This window comes from Fukomys damarensis, unplaced genomic scaffold, assembly GCF_012274545.1.
Source record: "Fukomys damarensis isolate Sample0158 unplaced genomic scaffold, DMR_v1.0_HiC HiC_scaffold_34, whole genome shotgun sequence".
In the NCBI taxonomy this organism is placed as follows: Eukaryota; Metazoa; Chordata; class Mammalia; order Rodentia; family Bathyergidae; genus Fukomys; species Fukomys damarensis.
Window position 1 is genome coordinate 24,898,093 of NW_022900946.1, and position 18,150 is coordinate 24,916,242.

The window sequence follows — 18,150 nt, forward strand, 5'->3', positions numbered from 1 at the left end:
AGAGCAGGGTTTGCAGATTGTTCCTGAGGCTTCCAAGCTGGTCCCTCCAGGAGCGGGTGTTTGGGTGAGGTTGCTTTCCGGGAAAGCTGGGTGGGTGAAAATCACCCCGGCTGCTCACCCTATAGTGGTACATCTCCACGCCATGGGTCCTTTCCTTAACCCTGGCCGCCTGCTTCCTCACAGGGGCTGTCCCTCAGTGCAGTTCCTGTCCCACATCTGCCTCGCTTTCCAGCTCATGCACCAGGCTGCTGGCTAGCTGGCTGGCTGGCCTGCCTTATGGATCTGCTACCTCTGGCTAAAGCCTGTCACCCATAGCACCCAGCCACTTGTGTGCAGCTACCTTGGGGCCCACACTGCAGTCATGGCAGAGTCATATTTGCAGGAAGGAAAAACCTAAGGCCAGGAAAAGAGCCAGTAATGTCCCTAAGGTGAGCTCTGACTTCTTGGCAAACATTCTTGTTCCCGAAAGGTAGAACTTGTCTGTGGTATCAATATAGATTCACACAGGGCCTACCAAGCGTGATGGGAGGAGCCTTGGGCCTGTCCTCATTTCCAGCGTCGGCAGGAGAGCAAACCCTTTCTCGGGACCTAACATGCCCAGGAGTGGGGCGGGGCAGATACTACTCCAGGACTCTCAGGAGATGAGGGTCCAGCCTGGATGTTTCCCATATCCCCTCCCCCTTGTTACTGGGTGGCCAGTGGTGGCAGGGATCATGGATGCGTGGATGGGATTGGCTGGCCCATATTCAGGGTCTGCCAAACCACTGGGGTACACAGCTGGCCCTCCACTGCAGGCAGGCAGGCAGAGGCCGGATGTGGAGACTGCCAGTGAGGCATATGTAGGTAGCATTGCTGTGGCTTTAATGGAGGCATATCTACGACAGTGAATACTTGGGCCTTTCTCCTGACCTCTCTCTGGCCCGGATACGCATGTGGGTGGGCTGGGAGCATGCAGCCCCTCTGGAAGCCAGGCACAGCCAAAATAGGCACAGCCCAGGTTGACTGCCCTGTGTGCTGGCGGTGGCCGTCAGGCTCATTGCTCCAGAATTCATCTTCAGGGCAGACCAGATGTACGTCACTGGTCCCCGTTCATAAGCTCCTGCTGGGAGTAGGGGCTCAGAACAGACTGGTGACAGGGTGGGCGTGGGGTGTAGCCTAGGTGGACCGCCACGCCCCTTCCCCCCAACACACCCAGTCCCCGGGATCCAGGCTGACCCTCCTGCACCACACTCCGCACTTCGGAATAACGGTCAGGGTGCGTCTCCTCTGATGTCTTAACCACTAAGCCGTGGCTTCCTGAGCAGGAAGAGGAGAGAGGTGGCTTTACTCTCCACCCCCGTGGAACCTGTGTCCTCAATGAAATGAGGTGTTTGGTCCCCGCACCCACCCATCCCCAGCTCCCTTCAGAGGCTCTGAGTAATGCTGGCCTTTGGGTCCCACAGGTGTGACCCCTGTAGGCAGGGGTGTGGACAGGGCAGTCTTTGCAGTGGGCCACGGAGACAGACAGCATCGTGCTCCATGCTGGTGGGATCTGAGGAGGCCCTAGATGTCAGCGCCCAGCTCTGCACACTGCTTGTCGGATATGTGGGAGGCCAAGGAGTCTATGATGTCCAGCAGCAGCTGCTGGCTCAGCAACCGGAGCGTGGGCAGCTTGGAGACCTGCACAATGAAACAGATCCACATAAGAGCTAGGGTGTCGGCTTAGTCCTCTGGAATGGGACTCGGGCTGGCTCTGAGGATGAAGGTTAGCAGGGACCAGCGGATGAGAGGCTTAGCTTGGCCCAGCCCAGGACCCCTGGCTCCCATCCTCCCACAGTTCCCGACAGGCCGAGCTGGGGCCCTAAGCACTGGGGCTGGCGGCCTGACCTTGGTAAACTGGTGCACAATGATGTGCAGGCAGTGCCGCTTCATGTCCAGTGCCTGCGTCTTGTCCGCCGCTTCCAGGATCTGCAATGGCCGGGACTTTGAGGCACCCTGCCCACCCTCCGCGGAAGGCTGACCGCCAGCGCCACCGGCACTACCTGCAGTACGTTCTGCACAGTCACGTTCATCTCCAGATTCTGCTTGCAGTACGCCTGCAGCCTGTTGTTATAGAAGCCGTAGTAGTAGGGGGCTGCAAATAGGTAGCTGGGGGTCGTCAAGGAGCCTATGGCCAAAGGAAGCCCGACTGCCCTTCTGTCTGCCCCTTCCCCGCCCGCCCCTGGGAGCGTGTTGCAGGGAGCCATGCCAAGACACCGGGTCGGTCTCTACTTTCTGAACCACACAGAGGCTGAAAAGCTCCATTCCAAAGCCAAAGAAAATCACAAACCCCCTCGTTCCCATAGCACATCGGCAGAACTTCTCCGTGGCGCCTCACCATCGAACCCTGCTGAAGTGAACCATGAGGAGTAAGGCCACATCCGTCGGCTCTCCTGTCACTAGAGCAATGACTGACCCCATTCCGTAGCTGTGAGGGTCAGGAACCACCCATCCCTTCTGGCTGCTGACAGATCCCTGCCAGCTGCCCACACGCTTTAGAGCCTTTGGAGAACACCAGACAGTCCCGGGCACTGGGAAGTTCTTCAGAATAAGATGCTGGGCCAAGATTACCAGACCAAAATAGGGCAGCCAGGCACCACAACCATCTTGAGGGGCAGACTGTGATCCCTCAGTGGTGAACCCGAAGTGATGCTGGCCCTGCGGCCTTCATTCACCACGGAGGATGGTCCCCTCCTGTCCCTAGTTGAGCGGCAGAGTCTGGGGCCAGATTGGCCACCCTCAAGGTGTGAGGATACAGGGAGTCCTCAGGGGGCATGTTGACCTCGCCATAGTAGATGTAGCGCAGCATAGACTGGAAAGCCTGCCTGCTGGGCACCATCTCCCCGATGGAGATGTTCACCTGCCCATCCTCAGGCATGAAGGACCGGAACATGGCTTCAAAGTAGCTGCAGACAAGAGTGGCAGACGGCTACTTCTGAGCAGAAGGAAGCCACCATTTGAGCCCTGCCCTCCCACACAGGCCTTCAACCCACCTAGAGCGGGCGGCCAGGATAGCCTTGTGGGCTGGCCTTGGGTGCCCATCCAGCAGCAGTGTGATGTCACAGAATTCTGAACCTGCACCTTCCAGGTATGCCTTCATGTCCTGGATCAGAGATGTGCCTGGGGGTGTGGAGGGAGCCTAAGCAAGTGCCTCCCACCTTCCCCAGCAGACCCTGAGCAAAGGGGCTGCTTCGTGGCCTTGAGACCCCAAAGGCACTGCCCTCTCTGCACATCTGCCCACATCATTGCCATGCAAGGGTTCCCTGGGACAGTGGTGCCACCTGTCCTGTTTCTCCCTTCAGCGCCCCAGGCCACCTGGAGCACCAGTCCCTACATGGCCCTCAGGACTGCTGCCCCCAATGTCTACTATTCTACCCACTGCCCTCCTTCTAGCCCTCACGCTGGGGTTCCCTGTGGACCCACTGTGTGGCCTGTGGTGTCTCCAGATGTCACAAAATGGGGTCATCACAGGCCCCAAGGAGAGGTGGGTGAATGAAAGAGCCTGTGGTGTCCTTTCCAAACAGGACAAGAAGGCAACAGAAGACAGGACATCCTCACTGTCCCTGAGAGAAATTCAGCAGCTTATCATTGATCCCAAAACATCAGATCTGATGCCCATCCAGAAAGATGTGCCCATGTCCATCCTCAGAAATGGGCTCAGGGGATCCAAGCACCTCACCGCCTGCTGTGGAAAGTTCTGTGGGTTAGGGGTCCCTGAGGAAGTCTTCCTGTCTCTATCCATCCCTGTCCCTGGGCCCAGGAGCACAGGGCAACCCCTGCCCCCAAGGGCCTGGCTAATCCTCTGTGGCTCCCACGTTGAACACCGTCCCTCCCACTCTCGGCTCAGAGGAACAGGGTTTCCTACCAATGTCCACAGGCTGGTCAGAGTGGGTACGAGGAGGGGGCTGCTGCTTCCGCCTCACAATCTCCACGATCAGTGGGGAGGAGAGGCGCTCGAACTCCTTCATCATGATCACCTGGTTGAAGTGGGACTCCTTCACCACGAAGTTCAGGCAGTGTTCCTGGGACAGACAGGCCCGGGCAGGCAAGCAGGGTCAGGCCACAGTCGGGGATGGACGAGAGGCTTGCAGGGGAGCAGAGTGGGCACCCGGCTTGAGCACGGCCCCCCAAGTCCCAAGATGTCAGGTGCTCCCAGCTGCAGCGTCAACGCTGGCCCGCACCTTGAGCTGGCCCAGCTGCAGCCTGGCGGCACTCTCGCACACAACCAGCACGTTCTGCAGGTCCACAGAGGCCTCGATGTACTGCCGACACAGCTGCTCCAGGCGGCACAGCTGGAAGCTCAGCGCCAACTTGTACACATCCATGATGAGCAGCACGTCCTCCACATGGCCTGCACCCAAGAGCCCTGAGTCTCAGGGATCCAGGAGACAAGGGCCTGGAGTGGGGCCCAGGACCACTCTATAGATGCGTATGGTTCTGGACCATATGGTGGCTGTGATCACAGGGGATCAAGGACCTCTAAGCCTCAGGAGGCCCATCTGTAAGGCAGGCCTAGCGGCATCCACGTCTTGGCCCTGCTGCCCACCCCCGGCCCTGTCCCCGTGTGCCCGCACCTTTCCGAGGGTATTTAATCTTGTCGGTGTAGAGGAACTGCATGAGCACCTCAAAGGGCCTGGCCTCAGCCTCCCGAATGGCCACACGCAGCAGGGGAGGCCTCGTCCCACTCACAGCAGCACCAGAGGCTTCCCTGGGAGCTGGGGCCGCCTCCTCCTCCAGCTTCTATGGGGAGAAGAAGAGAGCTCAAGGGCACCCCAGGGACAATGGACACAGCTGCCCAGTCGGGGGACCTCACCTGGGCCAGCCGGTCCCGTGCCTGCACGATCTTCCTGCAGAGCCAGCGGCTCCGCGCAGTGACAATGGCCACGTGGCCCTGTACACACTCCTCCTTCTGCACAAAGAACAACGTGTAGGTAAAGGGCACTAGCCCCTCGCCCGAGGGGATGGAGGCCAGGTAGCAGTAGGGATGGGCTGGGCGTGAGGAAGGCCCTCACCTCACCCAGCACGAACTCTACATCACAGAACTGGCGGCTCTCCCACAGCCGCCCGTAGTCCTCATGCAGTGTGCACTTGGGGTAACAGGAGAACTGTGGAGGGAAACCCGTGTCCCACGCAGGCCAGCCCCGGCCACCTCCCTCCCTGCAAGCGCTGCCTGCTCGGGGCCTTGACGGCTGTACCCGTGCCCAGCTCACACCAGCTGGGGACTCCCACTGCTCTGCTTGCCTTCGGCTGAACCCTTGCGCTTTGGTGGAGCCGCGACGTCTTCATTCTACACCTGGAGCCAGGTACTCCGACTGGTCCTACCAGGGATCCCCACCTCTTCCAAGGAGTTGACCCTGACCCACTGTCCCCACGGGCTGTGACTGACCCCGTGCTCCTCCAGGCCTGGAAAGGAGCTGCCGAGGGAAGCCACTGTCACATCCGCTTTGGCTCACTCTCTCCCCCAACTCTGCTGTGAGCCCCCCACGGCTCCCCACGCTGCACTGAGGGTGCCCGACTCCTAAGTGTCGACTCAGCCCGCCCTCAACCTTGTCTCCCACCCACCACCACACTCCCCAGGAAGCTTCCGTCCCAGGCTCACCAACAGGCACTCTTCGACAAGCTCACCACCACACACCTGGAACCTGTACATCTCCCCACTCCGGATGTTGTTGTCCACGGTGCCCCCGAAGATGTACATGGCATCGGAGATGACAGCGGCCGCGTGGAACAGCCTCCCGCTGGGCAGCTGGGGAGGGAGACAAGTGGGCGGGGGAGACTGGGTAGGGCAAGGTCTCCCACAGTGAAGCTGCTCATGGCCAGGATAAGGACATGGCCATGGAGGGACCACAGAGCCCAGTCCCTGAGGGGAGAGGTCTTTTGGGTGCAGCTACAGTCACAGGTGGAGCCAGGGCCACATGAGTGAGTGCAACAGGGTGCGGTCTCTGGGGCCTGTGCCTCTTTTGCTAGGTGACCATGAGCAAGCATTTTCAGGGCCTCATTTCTCCCCATCTGTGAAAGGGGCTGATCATGGGCTTTCCTTCAGGGGGTGGCTATGGGGTGCTTCCGGGTAAGGAAGCCTTAAGGAGGGTCCCTGCCCCTTACCTCTGAGGCCGGCTGAGTGGGCTGCTTGGCTGAGGTGCTACCGAAGTCCAGGCCGAATACATCTCGGGACTTCTTAAAGCCAGCCCGCTCCTCAGAGGTCAGACTGGGTGCCTCCTCAGAAGTGGAAGCTCGCTCGGGCACCTCAGCCCCACCGACCTGGTGGGGAAGACATGCAGGAGTGTGACAAGTTAACAGGGCTGGGCAGACCGAGAGGCCTTCATCCCTGCCAGTGTTGTGGGTTGAGGAGGAGGGAAGAGCTACAGAACTAAGGCTGCAAAGGGGGACCGTGGCCAGAGACCTCAGAGGGCTGCCCAGGGGGGTTGCAGGACAACAGCACAGTGGATAGAATGGGACACAGATCACTGCAAACCTGCAGGCTGTAGGAAGAAGGAGCTAGAGGGCCAGGGGCCCGGGCATCCAGGGCCGAGAGCCTGTGCATCCTGGCCTTGCTCCTCTTGGCTGTTGGGAGCCCTGGAAGGCCCAGAGAGGGAGCCATTGGCGTGTAGCTGGTGAAGTAAGAGCCCCTGGGATTCCCACCTCACACCTGACAACACTCACCTCACTGTCGGAGCTGGGCTGGACAACCTCCCAGGTCTGGAAGTCCACATCATAGCAATGCAGCTCATTAGGCAATGTGTTGTCAGCTGCACCCCCGAACACATAGAGGTGGCGATCGAAGGCCACCATGGTGTGACCGTAGCGCCTCTGGGGGGGTGGCGGGGAGCCCCGGAGCAAGTGCTCGGTGGGGATGCGTGTCCACCTGGGGACACATGACAGTGAACTAGAGCCAGGGCGAGCACTGTGGTCTCCACACAACAGGTAACCCTGTGAAGTGCCCCTGTGACCCTCCGGTAACCAGGTGAGGGACCAAAGGGAACGCCCGAGTACGTACGCCCAGTGTCCCTTGCCAAGTTGAGCTGTGGCACTAGCCATGCCTGGCTCCATGCAGTCCACCAGGGGGCAGCCCGAGCCCTACTGTTCACCCAGACACCGGTGACAGCGTGGGAAGGGTAGCCTCTGGCCTCTGGGCAGTCCACTTCCTCTGGGGAAATGCAGTTGTGCAGACACGCGGTGACTGCAGGTTGCTGCAATTATGCCACCCAGGCAGCTGAGAGCCCAGCTGGGAACTGCCTGGGCGCCAGTTGCTCCTACAGCACCTTTCACCTTCCACCCTCCAAGGGCTTCCCAGCGCCTTCCAAGAAAGCCCCTCTTGTGCTAAGTTAGTTGAAGGACAGAAACAGAACCTTGCTATGCTATCTGTTCATCACCCAACAAGGCTCCCGCTGTCCCGGATGCTTGGTCCTCCTCCCATGCATCCCCGACCTACTGTAGGGATGCGTGAACCCCCTCCAAAGCCCTTGTCCCTCTTCTGCATTCACTCCAGGGTCAGAGGCCAGTCCGAGCACAGGAGTTAAAGGCAGCCAGCAGCCATGATTGGAGAGGGCCTGTGTGCCTCTGTCATCTTCTGCCATCAAGAGATCTGTACCGGCCATATTCGCTAGGGGTGACACTCACCATAAGCAGTGCATGTCCTGTGCCCTCAGAAAGAGGGCCAACTAGGGACCCTGGCCAGGGCCATCTTTGCTGAGCTGCAGCCAAACCCTGAGGGGCCTGCTCTAGATTGAATGTTCTTGCTCTGTGTAGGAGCTTAGAAAGATGGGCTGTCATGGCTACTGTGTGCATGCACAGGCCTTCACTGTGCCCCTCCCTGGCCAGGGTACTCACATCTTGTCCTTAAACTCAAACTGGAAGAGGTTGTTGGTTATCTTGGCTCCACTCTGCCCTGAGAACACAAACATCTTGTCCCGGCACACAGCCACAGGGAAGTTGCAGCAAGACGGTGGGATCTCACCACTCTGGGCCACCTGGGATAGGGGTAAGAGCAGCTCAGCACAGGGCTCTCACAGGACCTCTGTGTGTGTTTCCGGGGAGTAAATCCAGGGGATTCACACTGAGCTACATGCCGAGCCCTTTTTTTATTTTTTGAGACAGGGTCTCACTAAGATGCTGGGTTTCCCATGTTGGGCTCCCATTGGTGACCCTCCTGCCTCAGCCTCCCAGAGTGCTGGGATTACAGGCATGTACTACCATGCCCAGATGGATTCATATTTCTATACACTCAGAGGTGGAATTTTTATTTTTGAAATTTCTTTTGTGAACAAGGGTACATAGCGTTAATTTTTTTGGCCAAACAGTTTATAGCCCTATCTCATCCACTTATGTGGGCTCACTTTTGACCAGCTGGGATCAAAATCACGAGAGTTAAATCATCAAGGACTTCCAGGTGTAGTGACGCACTTGGGAGGCTGAGGCAGGACTGCTGTGAGTTTGAGGCCAGCCTGGGCTACACAGTTCATTGAAGGCCAGCCTATGAGACCCTGTCACAACCAATCAATCCAATCAATCAATAATCAGGGCCTAATTTCTACAAGAGTAGGAAACTCCAGAAGCAGGACACCGAACAGCAGGCGGCCCTTGGTATGTCTAAATAATGGTAGATTTGACGGAAAGCATATTAGTCCCATGCGGCACTGCGAACACCCAGGGCTCAGTCTGTGCGCCCAGGGCACGCAGCGCTAGGGTGGAGCCCAGGGCTTTGCGCTTGAGCAAGCACTCTACCACTGAGCTGCATCTACAGCCCCAGGGCTTGGAATCTTTAGTCATTGTACAACCTCGGCGAGAACTGGCTGTGGGCCGGGCAGGTCAGAGAGGAGAGTGAGGACACGCTCCGATGAGGGGGAAGAAAGACTCCGCCACCACCCTGCCCTGCCTCTCGGTGCCCCTCCCCTAGCACCCAGTCTCCTGTGCCTCTCACCTCCTCCCAGCATGTGAGCTCCCGGTCCTGGAGGCCAATTGTCCACATGTCATTCAACCTGCATTAGGACAGAGGGGTCAGGGTGTTCTGGGTGGACCTGGCCTGCACCTGGCCAAGGCAGGTGTCTGCAGGGAAGAACAGTCCGCCATGTGAGTGAGGAGACCGTTGTGCAGCCACGAGGTCTCAGTGCACCAAATGCCAGCTGTACTAGTCCCCTATCCAGCCCACATAGGAAAGAGTAGGCTCGTGCACAATATCTGAGGCCAAGGGGCAGGGCCAGCTCGTTACAGAGCTGTCCCCCAAGATGGGAAGGGGCCATGGATAGTATAGAAACCGTTACCACTGCATTACTAGGAGTTTCGGTAATGCTAAAATTGTAATAACCACATGCTACTTTTGTAACCAGAAAAATACAGGGAGATGAATTTTCTAAAATAAGGAAAAAACATCTTTGACACAGGAGGAAAGCAAGGGCTGGGTCTGAGCCCCGACACACTGTTCCCTGCCCACTTCCTGGGCCCTGCAGCATTCCTCTTCCCTGTGGTTCCAAGTACTTCATGAGGCTACAGGATTAGCTGGGGGATCCACTCAGAGGATTCACCTCCATGTGCTCAGATTCAGCAATGCACCGAATCCACCAGGCCAGCCTTTTGCAGGCTGAGCCCTCAAGGGCCAGGAAAGCTTGCTCTGTACCCAAGTACATCCAGAGGCTGGGCCACCACCTACCTGGCATTGCCATCATAGCCAGCGAAGATCCATAGCTTGTCACTGTACACTGTGGCCCCATGGGCTGACCTGGCAACTGGTAAGCTAGAGTACAAAGGAAGAAGTGAGTGAGGAGAGAGGTTACCCAGGTCAGGTGGGAGCTCAGAGCCTCACATGGTGAGATGGACTCCACAACCGGGTTACTCGGGCCACTTCTGCCTTACACGGGGGCTCTAAGGGCCACTGCTGGCGTACCAGGAACAAGTGGTGGTACCAGAGGCGGAGACCCCTAACTCACATGGCAGAGGCAGAGTTTGTGAGCTCTGGATGGTAGCTGGATAAAAAATGCAGATGCAGGCATGGTGGTGCAGGCTATAATCCCAGCACTCTGGGAGGCTGAGGCAGGAGGACAGCAAGTTAGTCTGCAGCTTGGGCAACTTAGTAACTTAGAAAGATCCTGTCTTAAAATAAAATAAACTACCGAACAGTTTCTCTGGTGTGAAAAACTGAAAGTGTAAATAAGGTTCAACTGGTATAATTGAGAGTGTGAAACAGGGAGAAGATGACTAAAGGGGAAGTGTGGAGGGGAGGGGAGGGGACATGAGGGAAAAGAAAAAGTGTGAAAAAAGGAAAAAATGGAAACCAAGTCTTTGTAAATAGGGAAGGTGAAGGGGGTGAAAGGAGGGCAGGGGTCTGGGGAAAAAATGAGAACCAAGATGCATTGTGTAAAGGTACAAGATCCCAATGATAAATGTGACTGTATTGCTTGCTTTATAGGCACCAATAAACTTAATGGGGAAAAAATAAAATAAAATAAATAAACACACACACACACATACATAAAATGGCTGGAGATGTAGCTCAGTGTCCAAACTGTGGGCTCAATCCCAGTCCCCAGAAAACAGAAAGAAAAAAAAAAAGGAAACTTAGACGTAAAGTTGGCAATGGTGGAGTTTGCCTAGCATGTGGAAGGCCCTGGGTTCAATCCCTACCCCCTCAAGAAAAAGCCATTCTGATGTCCACACAAGCACAGCATCCCCTCCCAGCTGCCACCAAACTATCCACGAAGGTCCTCACGAAGCAGCACGTCCAGGTCTCTTCCGAGAGAAGGGAATCTGGAGCTGGGAGCATCTGGGAGTCAGGGTCCACTCCTAGCTCCGCACTCGCGCGGTGCTGCAGGCCTCTCCCAGCCTCAGGCCCGCGGCCACCCAGACCCCTCGGCCCCACAGGCCTCGGCGAAGGCCCTCACCGTCCTTCAATCCTCCACTCCGTCCACTGGCCAGTTGCAAACTTGTATTCGAACAGGTCATTTTTATTCTTCAGGTTAGAATTGGAATAAATGTCGCCGGTGTAGCCCCCTGGGGGAGGAGAGAGGAAAGTGTCACCCCCACGGCACCCTGGGAGCCGAGGCACCATCTGGCCCCATTTCAACAACCAACCAGGGCTCCATCTGCAAACCCCTGAGGCACCAGCTCAGACGCCCCAACCCCGTGAGCTCGGGGAGGTAGGGCAAAGGGGTTCCTCTCAGTCCAGGAACTCACGGCAGCCCAGTGCACACAGTGAGGGGCTGGACAGAGCCCCTGACAAGCACAAGACGTGAGAAGACCCATGTTGGGAGGAGGCTGTGGGAAGTCAAGGCACCCATGGTCCCAAGAGGGGAGAGAGGTAGGAGGCTGCTTACCAAACACAAACATGCTGCTCCCATAGACGACAGCCGAGTGGTGGTAGCGGGGGGCTGGTGGGGTGCCGGTGGTAAAGGCCCTGGCATAAGCATAGGGATAATGTCAGCAGAAGTCAGCTAGAAAGTCTACATGCCCACATCCTCATGCCTCCCTCCTCTCCTTTTTGCAGTACTAAACCCTTGCTAGGCAAGTATTCTACCACTGGGCTATGTCCCCAGCCCTTTTTATCTTATTCTGAGATAGGGTCTTGATAAGTTTCCCAGGATGGGCTTGAATTTGTGATCCTCCCCTCAGCTTCCCCAGTGTCTGGGATTATAGGTGTTTGCCACCGCACCAAGCTCATATTGTTATTTTTTGAGACAGGATCTTGTTATGCTGCCCAGCCTGGCCTTGAACTTGTGGGTTCAAGTGATCCCACCTCCTTGGCCTGCTGACCTCAGGGATTTCAGGTGCACACCATGGTGTCCAGCTTCTTTTTATTATTTCAAAGGTGACCTCTCTTGTTATAGAAACTTTAAAAATATTACCAATAAGGAAAAAACAAAACAAGAAGCACCAAAATTTTTAATTTTGATGCCAGAAAACCACTGTGAACACCTGGACGTCCTCCCTCCACACCCCTTAGGCATAGCTATGCTGCTGGAAAATCTTTTAAAATGGAATCAAAATAGCGAGGTGTGGTGAAGCACACCTGTAATCCCAGCACTCAGGAGACTGAGGCAGGAGGATCGCCGTGAGTTTGAGGCTGGCCTGGGCTACATAATGAGCTCAAGGCCAGCCTAGACTACACAACAGGATGAAGAGGCGGGGGGAGAGAAGAGCAGGAGGAAGAAGAAGAAAAGAAGAGGAAGGTTTTGAAGGTTTTTCACCAAACGATGTCACTAGGAGGTCCTCAGACCACTCTAAGATCTCTACGTAGGATCATTCTCAGCAGCTGGGCAGTACTCTGCAGCACGGGGTGTCTAAATTTTCCTTACTAAACACCCATTTACACCTCTTACTGCAGGGCTGCTCATCTCCAGGGCTTGTTGTTATTGTTGTTTTGTTTTGTTTTCTTAAAACAGGGTTTTGAAATGTAGCCCAGGCTGGCCTCAAGCTCATTCTTCCTCGAAGCCTTCGAACTGCTGGGATTAGAGATATGCACCTCTATACCCAGACCAAGTTTAATGCTTGAGTAAAAAACTTTTTTTTCAGTACTGGAGATTGAACCCACGCCATGGTACATGCTAAGAAAGCACTACCCCTAAGCTACATCCCTCAGCTCTTTTATAACATTCCATTTGGAAGGGCTGGGGATTTAGCTCAGTGCCACTGTGCCTGCCTCACAAGCACAAGGTCATGAGTTCAATCCCCAGTGCTGCAAAAAAAAAAAATAAATAAATAAATAAAACATTTCATTTGGAGAAAGGGTCTCACTGAGTGGTTCTGGCTGGCCTTACACTTGTGTTCCTCCTGCCTCAGCCTTCCCAGTAACTGAGCTTACAGGTGAGTGCCCCCCCCAGCAGGCTACTTTAGCTTTCTTTTTTTTGGGTTGAGGTGAGTACTGGGGGTTGAATCCACAGCTTTTGCACTGAGCTATATTCCCAACCCTTTTGTTATTTTTACTTTTTTTTTTTTTTCTTTTGGTACCTGGGATTGAACTCAGGACCTTGTGCTCGTGAGGCAGGTGACTGCACCACTGAGCTAAATCCCCAGCCCCTCGTTTTGTTATTTTAAAAATAAATTTTATTTTATTTTATCTCATCCCCTCCTCAAACCCTCTCCCCTCCCTGTGTCTGATTGTTTGCTTGTTTGTTTTGTACCAGGGATGTAACTCAGGTCCTTGTGCTTGCCAGGCAAGTGGTGGCACCACTGAGCTAAATCCCAAACCCCTCCCTATGTATTTTTATTTTGAGACAATCTGGGTAATCTGCAGAGGCTGGGCTGGAATTTCCCCCTGTGTCAGCCTCCTAGAATGCTGGGATTACATGCACGTGACGCCGGGCGTGGTGGCACACGCCTTTAATCCCAGCACTCGGGAGGCTGAGGCAGGAGGATCACTGTGAGTTTGAGACCAGCCTGGGCTACATAGAGAGTTCCAGGTCAGTCTCAAGTACATAGTGAGTCACTGTCTCAAAAAGAAGAAAAGAAAAGGAAAAAAAAAAACAAACAAAAACAAAAAACATGCATATGTCACCACCCCAAGCCACTTTAGCAAATTTTGACTAAGAACTGTAGTTTTTAAAATGACTTTTAAAATTAACCTTAGATGTCCAGTACTTGCCTAGCACACACAAGGCACTGTGTTCAATCCCCAGAACTACACACACACACCCACACACATACACAAATTAACATAGGGAACAGTTAGCTGCATTATAAAATCAAGTGTGTGACAAATGACATACCCACTTCTACGGCCATCCCAGTGCCACCAGGGCTCCTGGAAAGATGGCGGATGACATCATGTGGAACTGCCCTTCCTGGCTGAGGGTCCTGGGAAGTAACGTGATCTCCTGAGCCCTGACACCCTCCTCTGTTCAAGAGGAACAGTAAGATCCCACTCCTTCTGGGGACCAAGGGGATGGGCCACAGACCGCAGTGTGGGGTACCACAAGGGGCTCTGTGTCTGTGTTCCTATGTGAGCGGAGGGTGGAGCTCAGGAAGCCCAGAATCTCCTGATCCCTGGATCTCCACTGCTCCCTCGGCGGTGGCCTGCTGTGTGAGATCATGGAGTTTACCTGCGACCCACTGCCTGTGGGGTTCTCCTGGATGGGTCCCATGAGGAGAAGAGGGCTGCTACCAGCCCCTGGGCAGCAGAGTCAATTCTGAGAGAACTCATTACTAATGTCCACCCTTGCCCTGTGTCAGATCCATAGCAGCCTCTGGCCCAGGAGGAGGACTGGTGATTGAAGAGCTCTCCCGGGCAGAATCTGGCAACCTACAACTGAACCACCCAGATCCCCCTAATTAGCAGGATTCGGAATAATCAACCACAGATGCCGCTGGAACAGACCCCAAGGAGACGGAAGAAAGCACACAGACCCAGGGGCTCCGATTATCTCCTCCCTGATGCTTCTTCATGATGAGGCGACTCTGTGGGCCACCTAGACCCATCACAGAGATGCTGTGTCCCCGGAGAAAGGACAGGGTCCTAGAGCACAGGGGCTGCCCACCTGCACCAGGAGCAATCCTTCACGTCAAATCGCAGAAGGTCGTTGAGCATCGTCTTCCTGAAAGACAGCCAGCGAGAGGTTGGCAGTGACTGGGTGTGCTCTGCAGTGTGTTGCCACTCCAGGACCCTGGAGATGGGCGCTGCGCGCATCCCGGGGAGGGGGCAGCAGGAAGGACTGCTTTGGGCTGGCTCCCTGCTGCCTGGTACCTGGCTAGAGCCAGGCAACTTGCTGATGACTAAAGGGACAGGAGTGGTGACCACCAAAGAAGCTCCCCAATTGATATGGGCACTGGGGCTGCCATACAGGCAAGGTCAACCTCATTGGGGTCAGGAGCAAAGCACAATCACTGCCCCCAGGAGCCCATTCAAAGGCTGACATGAAGACGTGACATGGTTCAAAGGCCGGACTTATCACTCACAAGTCACCCAGCCTCTAGAATCCCCACTTCTGCATCTCATCCTCCTCCTCTGAGGCTGCTCCACCACAATTAGGTTCCAGCCCATATCTATGTCGGGGATGACCCCGCTGCTTCTCACTGATCTTCCTGTTCTCCCTTTATTGATTGCAAAAGCGATGTACCAACTGCATTAAAGATAGAATAAAGTGGGAAACAAGTCCACTAGCCACTGTACTACCTTGCAGGACTGGCACGTTACCACCTAGCCCTTGCTCCTGTGAAGGAACAGCACAAACCACCTGGAGGCCAGCATCTGTGTCAGGCCATGCCTGTGCCTGGTGCCTGCCCCCTTCTCAGTAAACATCAGCAAGGTGCTCCCTGCCCACTCCATTTTACAGAGAAGGAACTGGCCTAGGAAGTCAAAGGCGGTGTCTGAGATCACATAGCCCTCAAGACAGGAGCTGGGAAGCTGCTGTTCTGACTAATCCTCCCCCTTCCTCATTCATGACTCCCAACTCACCTGTCCCAGGAAGCCATATTTGTATTCAGTCTTTACAAAATTGCAACTAGACTGAGAACAATTTGTATACTATGTCTCACTTGTTAAACAAAAATATGGGAGGCCACTGTTTCGAGTGAGCTTCTGCTCTAGGCCCCAAAAGCTCAGACCAAATCAAAGTGAAGTCATTCAAGCCAAATGTCTCATACACTGAAAGTCTAAGGAAGCAAATCCCAAAACAGTTCTTCCTGCAAATAGGGGAGTTCAGTCTACCTGAGTCTGCGTTAGTAAGGAAATCCCCTCTGTTTTAATCCTTTGGGAAAAGTAACCTAAAGTTGCCTAATGTTAACCAATCAGCTTTTTTTTTTTTTTTTCTTTTGTACCAGGATCTAACTTGGGACCTTGTGCTGGTGAGGCAGGCAGCAGAACCACTGAGCTAAATCCCTGGCCTTTTTTTTTTTAAATGGTTCTCCTTCCCACCTTCCAAGTCACACTTTTTTTGTTTTTTGTATTTTTTGTTGTTGTTTTGTTTTGTTCTGCTTTGTTTTGTGACAGGGTCTTGCCGTGTGGGCCAGACTGACCTTGGACTTGTGGCAGTCCTCCTGCCTCAGCCTAAGTACCAGGAGGGATGACAGGCATGCACTAGCACACCCAGCTTCCCACTGTTGCTCTTGTCCAGAGAGCTCTCATTCTAATCTGTAATACGGAGGCTTCCCCAGCACATAAATCTTTTGATACACTTTAGCAAAACCATTTCTGTCATACAAACTACCTGTTACCAAATACATCTGAGGACTGAGGTCCCCTATCTATCACCCACTGTCCTGTGTGGTCACCAATGCCTTTTCTGGTTTGGGAGATTCTTGTGAAGGCTTCAGTAAACATCTGTGGGCAGACATCTCTTCTTTACCCCTCAACTTTTATTGAGGTGTTGGATGCAGGAGCAAAAAGAACACACACCCGGCCTTGGCAGAGGAGACTATCACAGCCCACCTCTAAGCTTCCGAGACAGTGCAGGGTTAAGAAGTAAGGAGGGTGGGTTGGGGAAGGCCTTACCGTGTGCAGTGCAAGAGAGGTAGGAAGTGTGGGGAGGAGAAAACAATCAGCGCAAAGAGCTGAGCAGGAGGGCACTTGGAACAATCCAAATGCAGCAAAGCAGCCAGTGTGCCCAGCCAGTGAGAGGCCGGGAGGAACAGAGATATGAAGAAAGAACAAGTATATAGGCCTCGTGGACTATTATGAGGACTTGGGATTTTACTGAGAGAGGTGGGGATATATCAAAGCTTAAGAGATGAGGAAGAACATGTTCTGACTTGCATTTGTAAATGGATCCCTCTCGCTGCTTCTGGGCAAGGAGCTTAATGGAGGAGACAGGCTAGATGCCAGGGGATGATGGCCAAGAAGGCCCTATTGCCTAGTCTGTGGGTCCTGGTCGTGTTTTCAATGCCCCACCACCCCTAAGTTGGCTCCTCTAGAGAGCCCCACAGGACTGGTGTGAACATACTTTTCATGGGCTTTAAAGCAGGTTCTAGGGCTTTGGGCCGAGAGGTAGGGCTAAGATTTGTAGGCAGCTTCGGTCATGTGCAAACACTCAGCACGGGGAAATCGACTTCTCTGGCGATAGTTCTTGTGAATGGAGGTATGCCTACCCACAGAAAACAGTCATGACAGGAAGGCTATTTGCTAGGAGTTTGTAGCAATGCAGGAAAACCCTCACAAAAAGTGAGAAGTGCACAAAATAAAGAAAACTGCGTCCTCCATATCTTTGGGCTGCAAAGGAAGAATGTGGACAAGGCCCAGAGGGTAACGTAGGGAAAGAAAAGTGCTTAGTAGGGCAGGCAGTAAAAGTCGATATGCTTCTTTCAAGGTAATATCAACTCACTCAAAACAAGAGGGATATTTCCATATGCTGAGTATATGCGATCCAGTGAATGCTGCACTGAGTTACTTTGAGGACAGAATCTCATTTAATCTCTCCTAAGTCCTGGGAGGTTAGTATAGGCGGCCTCACAGATGGGGCAACTGAGACTTAGGGTGCTTAGCTAACATCTGGAAAGATAAGTTTCACAGTCCCAGATCAGACCACAGTACTTCTCCCTACCTGGTCCAAACACCTTGATTCACTCACCCGTTGTCGCCTCCAAATACATAGATGGCGTCTTTGTAGGCCACTACTGTGTGCTTGCTTCGCCTAGAAAGAAAGGAGTAGAAGGCGGTGAAGTCAGGGCCCAACTTGTTGGCACCCAAGGAATGGTACACACACGGGGGCTGCCGCAGAAGTTGCACAACATCTCTCAGTTGTCAAGATCCCCTAAATTCCACCGCACCTCCCGTACGTCCGTATGCCTGACACTACCCACCGCAGTTCACGGGACCCCAGCTGAAGGCTCAGAAACACCGCAGCTCTAGGACCCTGCCCAGGGTCGCCGGGCCTTGGGACTCCATGGAATCGCCTCCTCTGCCTGGACACCACCCGCCTATGAGCAGTTCCCACACTAGGCCACTAGCCGGGGCCTCACAACTTGTCCCCCACCCTGGAACCTCCTCAGATCACTCCCCCGCCCTTCACGTCCCCTCGGGATCCCCCGAACCCCGCCGTACCGGGCACCCACGAACTCGTCGCAGGGCGGGAGGCGCCGCCAGCGATGCACTGTCTCGAAGGGCCCGAAGTTGAGCGTCAGGTACTCGACACTGTCTGAACAGCTGTGGTCAAAGTCCACGCTCGGAGCTACCTTGGAGCGCGCCCCACCTGCCAGGGCCCCGGCCCCGATCGGGCC

The 18,150-nt window shown here is 54.6% G+C and overlaps 1 protein-coding gene across 2 annotated transcripts; it reads right to left on the minus strand.

Moving 5' to 3' along the window:
* Positions 1-840: 840 nt before the first annotated feature.
* Lztr1 (leucine zipper like transcription regulator 1) lies at positions 841-18,144 on the minus strand. 2 transcript variants are annotated; one of them, XM_019207026.1, is made up of 21 exons: positions 17,975-18,144; positions 17,502-17,564; positions 14,478-14,534; positions 11,322-11,401; positions 10,890-10,998; positions 9,662-9,745; positions 8,936-8,993; positions 7,846-7,985; positions 6,679-6,880; positions 6,121-6,276; positions 5,654-5,764; positions 5,031-5,123; positions 4,832-4,927; positions 4,593-4,758; positions 4,200-4,369; positions 3,884-4,040; positions 3,012-3,138; positions 2,775-2,924; positions 2,022-2,127; positions 1,867-1,947; positions 841-1,659 (listed from the first exon to the last, which is right to left on the minus strand). In XM_019207026.1, the coding sequence occupies exons 3-21, from the start codon at positions 14,525-14,527 to the stop codon at positions 1,543-1,545; spliced, it is 2,253 nt and encodes a 750-aa protein (XP_019062571.1). In that variant the 5' UTR covers positions 14,528-14,534; positions 17,502-17,564; positions 17,975-18,144; the 3' UTR covers positions 841-1,542. The 2 variants fall into 2 exon arrangements, with proteins under 2 accessions (XP_019062571.1, XP_019062570.1); XM_019207025.1 differs by lacking the exons at positions 4,832-4,927; positions 5,031-5,123 and having other exon boundaries at positions 17,975-17,991.
* Between the last annotated feature and the right edge of the window lie 6 nt (positions 18,145-18,150).